Source organism: Temnothorax curvispinosus, unplaced genomic scaffold (genome assembly GCF_003070985.1).
Source record: "Temnothorax curvispinosus isolate PA1 unplaced genomic scaffold, ASM307098v1 QBEX01016340.1, whole genome shotgun sequence".
Lineage (NCBI taxonomy): Eukaryota > Metazoa > Arthropoda > Insecta > Hymenoptera > Formicidae > Temnothorax > Temnothorax curvispinosus.
The window spans coordinates 1-6,335 of NW_020226120.1; the positions used below are offsets into that span (position 1 = coordinate 1).

Sequence of the window (6,335 nt, forward strand, 5' to 3'; positions counted from 1 at the left end):
ATCTATCTAACAAGTGATGAGCTAAAGTCTAAACGATACACTACACATACCATAACATGATATTCAGGATGATCGTGAATAGGTTCACTGTGTACACCTTTTATCGAATTCATAGGTATTTTATCCGTTCTTTCCTTCGTGCCGATCCAAAGCTGATCTTGTTCCAATTTAAATGTTAGTCTGACTTTTCCTCCAGACTTATTTAACATTCCAGCTAATGGAAATTCAGGCAAAGGTTCCTACATTTGATTAAACCGATATCAGTTATAGTAGAACAAATTTCGTGTCGCGGTATTCATATAAAAAAAACAAAAAAAAAACACTTTAATACACAGATTATACAACCTTACTATCTAGTATTCCTGGCATCACGTCCTCTGGAATACCTTTGTCTAAAACTTTCCTATGGACTTTCTGTTGCGAAAGAGGTTCTTTGCTCACCGAAGAAACAGCCTCGTCGATGAGGTCTTGTTTCGTTGGAATTGACACAGCCAATACGTCATCTAACTTTGATCCAACTATCATGACTTTGGCACCTTGAGCATTTTTCATTAAGTAAGTTAATAATTCACGTAGTCACAAAGAGTAAATAAAATATACGTATGTACGATTACAAGACATGTACTTTCAACGGTATGCCTCGATTGGTTCGTACCTTTCGTGACTCCCAAGTTTCTAAGAGTCTGATCGTCTTTGGCTAATCCTTTAAACATAACTTTCTGCATCGCTTGTGGTACTGAGATAATTTTTTGCAAATATGTCTTTAACTCGGCAACTGTGCCATCGAAGGCAAAATTTACACTAATCTTCTGTTTGTTGTAAATCACTGTAAAGTCTATATTCTCTGTGGATGGTTCTTGCAAGGTGGCCGCCACGACCGTATCCCCCGAGTTGTCGACATTGTTTTCGCATTCCATCGTAGATTCCTTTGTATCTGTCGCTGAATTTTCAATGGACTTTGGATTCGACGTGAGTTCCGGACAAGGGGACGAGTTGCGACAGCTGTCATTGTTGTCGCTCTTTACCGTATCTAGAGAGGTAAAAAAAAAAAATATATATATATATATTGTATGTCAACCGTCAACGTGGTAATCGGCGAGAGCCCTAAATTTTTCCTGGCGCGGTCGCGCGTACACGACAACCATCAACTATCTTGGAAATGTGATTAACTAATCGCATCGCGAATCAGGGCATTCAGAGCTCGAGTTGGCTCGAGCAATATTGAGATTACTGCGCCAACCGCGATACCAAGCGCAGATGCGATGCGAAGGAAAGATGCCTGGCTACTGGCGTCGAGCGGCTAGCGGCTAGTGGTTAATCGTTAGTATGGTGAGAGGTTAGAATTGCGAGCTACATTCGCGCCCGTTTGGGAAATATCTCCCAATATATATTTCCGCGATCGGAAATCGGAACGGTCAAACGGAATAAACGTACGTCGTTGCATCGGAATTTCGGCGGGATAATTCACAAATACACAAGCTCGCGACAAGGACGAACATCAAGGCATCAACGTTATAAAATTATCTGACATACAGATACAAATACAAACGCACTGTAACTGTACTGGCACTTGGCACACGCCACACTGCACGAGTACACGATGCACAAGTGCACACAGCACAATGCACATGTGTGGCTGTTGGCTGTGTGCACATGCGACAGGGACAGGGACCGACAGGATGTTTCGAATTCGACGAAATGCCGCGATCTATCTGTTTTGATCTGTCCGTCGGTCGGATTTCTCACGCGATCGAAAAGAGAGATGGTAAAGCCGAAACAAAGAGTAGTCGAATGTCGGAAATTTTCACGAAAAGCACGAGAAATAAACAGGATTCAGCACGTACCCACGTTGTACTCCATGTTGAATCGTCAGAATCGTGTTCTGTTGGCCAATCAAAATTATCAGAGAGAGAGAGAGAGCATGCGGCATGCGGCTGTTATTCGTTATTCGTGATATATCGGTGACGCCGGTGACGGTGACGCACGGTTCTTTGGAATGACTTTCGGATTTTTGAATTTATTATGTATGTATGTACGTGTGTGTACCTGTGTACTATATACATACTACTCTCCATCCTCTCCAAGCGCAATATTTGATGCGCGATATATACATCTACATACGTATAATAAATCCAATGCGATATTATGCCCGTATCACACTAGCGATTGGCGATTGCGTCTACGTTTGCGTCTACGTCTTTTGACCAATCAGAACGGAAATCGCGAATCGCACGCGCCAGCAGCTACTTTTTGATTGGTCTAGAGACGTAAATGCAAACGTAGACGCAATCGCCAATCGCTAGTGTGATACGGGCATCATTATGCCCGGTGTCCACGATGCAAGAATTGTGTCCAAGTTTTGGTTTAAGCCAATGAAACTGCTACTTTTCTGTAAGAGCTGCAAGTTGATTGGCTTAAACCGAAACTTGGACCAAGTTCTTGCATCGTGGACACAGGGTATTAGGCGCGTTCAACAGACCAAGCCGCTCAGTAGCAGTTGAACGTGATTGGCTCTTATGCTAGGTCTACAATGCGAGTCGTAAGAATTGACCAATCACAGTCGATTATTCTCCTCAAATTCAATTGTGATTGGGCAATTCTTACGACTCACGACTTTGCGACTCGCATTTAGATTTTAGACCTATATAGCATAATACCGACCTAGAATCTCGACTCTCGACTCTCGATTCTCGATCCTCGATCCGAGTCCTGCGATTGGTCAGTGCCGTCGCCCGTCACCGTCAGACCGTCAGTGGTCCGAGTCCGCGGATTGTCCGGAATCCGGATCGATTCCGTTGGAGAAATGGAGAGGCAGGACGTGGATTGGATTGGAATCGATATTCGCGACTCGTGGCGATTCGCGCGTGCTGCGCTGCTGCGTGCTGCATGCTGCTCAGCTGTGAGGTTAGGTTTAAAAGAGAGGGCACGCGTCTTTCTGGGATAAAGAGATTCGCGATCGCAGCAGCGATCAGCGATTTCTAACGTGTGTCGTGTACTTGTCCAAGTAAGATGGCGAGCACGGGGTATTCTGCTTTCTCTCAGGACGGTCAGTATTACGCGGTTTGCGGTAATGACGGCAAGTTGAAGATCTGGGAGACCGCGAGTGGCCGGTTGAAGCACGAGTATACTCCTAATCGACATTTATCGTCACCCTGCAGCGTCATAGGATGGATCTCCGCGAGTCCGCAATCGGCGGGCAACGTATCGGTAAATGCGCCATCGCCCCACGTGCTCTCCTCTTTCCTCTTTTCTCTTTCGCTTTATTTATGCATTTACCGCAACAGTTTTCAATCCTCGTCCCCGCAACTCCGCGGACTAACATTCGCCCTGTGCATACATCATATCCTTTCTTCACACTTTATCGATACGCAACTTTCGGAAAGGTTAAGTAAGATGAATTTCATTGAATTAATTTCATCTTATATATATGCTCGGATGCTTCTTGCAGATATATTTCCGGCGAGATTTGACGAAATATTTACATGTGATAAAAATGAATAAAAAAAAATATGTTAGAAATACTTGGACTTGGTCCTCCCTCTAAGCTTTCTTTAACTTAAAACAATTAAACTCACGCACAATGAGACGCAATAGTTTTTCTATGTATTTTTTAAAGCCATCGCCGAGAAAGAGACGCAGAAGAAAATCAATTTCGGAAGAAAGCGACCGCAAAGCTGTCGTGGCGATGGGTTCGACGAATGGAAAAATCACCTTGTACGACGTAGCAGCCGCCGCTGTCAGCGCTACGTTGGAGAACGGTCATTCCTCCACCGTTACAGCGATCGTTTGGTCAGCGTGTACTGGATTGATTACAGCGGCTGACGATTATCATTTAGTGGAATGGAATCTGCAGGAGAATGGAATCAAATGTAAATGGAAATCTGGCAAGGCAAAAGTCACAGCCTTGGCGATTCTATCTAATGGAAAGTCCTTGCTATCCGCCGAAAGAATAATCAAGTGGTGGAATTTAGCGACCAAGCACGTAATCCGCACGTTTACCGGACATGCCGGTCACGTCACTTTTCTTCATACGGTACAAGTAGACGGCACAACCAGTTATCTAATCAGCGGTGCTCGTGCGGACAGTCATCTTTCTGTATGGGCATTAGACAAAGTACGTTGCGGTTTATCTCATTTTCTATATATAATATATATATCAAGTGCTATCTATAACTAGCGCGCGTAAAATGCTAAAAGTCTTTAATTCACTTTCAAGACGAAAGATTCTTAGAGAAAAAGATGTCAATAGTTTAATAAACGACTGAAAATTAAAGATAAGACTCAATTATTGTTTCTAAGGATAAGATGCTTATTTACTCTTAATATATCTTGTATCTCGTACGCAACTCCCTATGCATCTTGCATAACAATATAATTTCATATAGATATACGTGTATGTATATAATTCTAGGCATGTTTTACAATATTAAATTTCTTCTCATCTCTGTTTAGAATAAAAATGATAAAGCATCGATAGCAACCCTAGCCATGCAAGACGAGGCCACGTCCATCTCGATTCTTGTTGCGGAAGAATTGCAAGTCGTCATATTGGTTACTACTCAATCGGGTCAAGCACACGTGTTCAAGTATCAGCCAAATGGTCATACTAAACCATTGAAACCGTCTCTTAACATAGTGGTAGCGGCAGATGTCAATCAGAAGGAAACTGTTCAACAGATTCCAATTTTAGCAGGTCACTTGACTGAAGATGAAAAATTATTACTAGCATACGGTAATTATCTCAACTTGACATTCGAGAAAGTTAAGCCCGACTTTTCGGACAAGATGCAATGTTTAATCAGATCGGAAAAATTGGATACAAAAAAATCCAAAGAAAGGAAAGAAGAGACGATTTCTAAAGTAAAACCTACCGCGATAGAAGATGATGTTGAATACCTTGCACCAGGTAATCTCTTTCGTCTTGTAGTTTATTATGAAAGTAAATTGTTTTGATTAACGTGGGTCAACCAACGTTGAAAAAACGATAGAAAAATATAAAGCACTGCATTATAGGAATAGGAATTCCAACACAGAAAAGAAGTAGGACTACCTCAGGGTCTCAATTACTCTTAAAAGATAGATTGGAAAATCTTAGTTTAAATGCAGACGCAAATACACCAGGAAGGATACCGACGAAAGGAGCGAATATGACGCAATTATTGATGCAAGCGTTAAATAGCAAAGATAAAACCATTTTGACAACAGTGCTGTTTACAAAAAATGAAACTGTAATTCGTAATACCATTGCAAAATTACCAGTGCAAGCAATTACGCCATTGCTTAAAGAATTAACCCTTATGTTGCAAGGCAAAACATATGTGTAATTATATTATCATATTACATTTTTTCATTTATCGATTTTTCTAAATTTTTTAACTATTAAAAATTTGCGTGTTCATGTTTTTAAAGACTGATTATGTCATCCGTGTTTAGGAGTAAAATTGCAGTAATGTGGTTGCAAACTTTGATAATGACTCATGCAGCGCACTTGATGTCGCGACCAGATATCGCGGAGATGCTCAGCCCTATTTTAAGTTTTATCGACGCAAAATTAACGCTTCTAACGGCTATACAAAGATTAAAAGGCAGAGTTTCTCTTATAACAGGGCAAATATCTCAGGCTAATGAGGAACACACGAAAGATATAACTGAGGAGAGCTTGCTCGTTTATCAAGATCCAGGTTAATATGATGTACCGATAATCCAAAATTTTATTGAATTTAACATATTTATTAAATCACCTTATCAAAAATATATGTAGATTCATCGGATGAAGGTGCCGAGAAAGACGATATTGACCTGAGCAGTGAATCAGATGACGATTGGGAAGAGATGTCGGATCAAGATGTTCAAGATGAGCAAGACGAAGAAGATAACAGAAGTGTCAAATTTGAGGATGATGACGATGATGATGTGGACGATAATGATTCTATGCACAGCTGAAATCAATCAAGTGGTTGGTAACAGAATAACTAGTCTAACTATTAATCTATTAAAATAAATTACATAAAAAAGATAATTATAATATAAATAATGTTAGCTTTATATAGCTATAAATTACTTTTATTTTCTTAGAATTTCATATTAACATGATAATCATTCAATAGTTATTTTTTATCGATTTTATTCTTAAAAAATATTGTTTTATTTTTTAGATAACAGAAATGAAGTAACGGAATATATTGTAATTTTTAAATGTAATTTTTTAAACGTACGTTTGGTATTATCAACATTGGTATACTCCGTTCAAATTGTTTATTTGCAAACTATAATATTAAACGTCATAAAAGAGAATAAAGCGTCGTTTTTTATATATTGCACGCGTTCTTTTCTAG

At 40.1% G+C, this 6,335-nt stretch overlaps 2 protein-coding genes across 2 annotated transcripts; one reads left to right on the plus strand and one right to left on the minus strand.

Annotated features, from left to right (window-relative positions):
* Positions 1-7: 7 nt before the first annotated feature.
* LOC112466561 (ubiquitin domain-containing protein UBFD1-like) lies at positions 8-1,947 on the minus strand (the record flags this gene model as incomplete). Its single annotated transcript, XM_025034718.1, has 4 exons — positions 1,845-1,947; positions 656-1,030; positions 346-536; positions 8-239 (listed from the first exon to the last, which is right to left on the minus strand). Coding segments are annotated over exons 1-4 (814 nt in total), but the record flags the coding sequence as incomplete, so codon positions are not given.
* An 899-nt stretch (positions 1,948-2,846) lies between these two features.
* LOC112466562 (WD repeat-containing protein 43) lies at positions 2,847-6,313 on the plus strand. The gene is made up of 7 exons (XM_025034720.1): positions 2,847-3,207; positions 3,617-4,114; positions 4,453-4,906; positions 5,014-5,320; positions 5,434-5,681; positions 5,762-5,956; positions 6,156-6,313. The coding sequence occupies exons 1-6, from the start codon at positions 3,010-3,012 to the stop codon at positions 5,941-5,943; spliced, it is 1,887 nt and encodes a 628-aa protein (XP_024890488.1). The 5' UTR covers positions 2,847-3,009; the 3' UTR covers positions 5,944-5,956; positions 6,156-6,313.
* Positions 6,314-6,335: the final 22 nt, after the last annotated feature.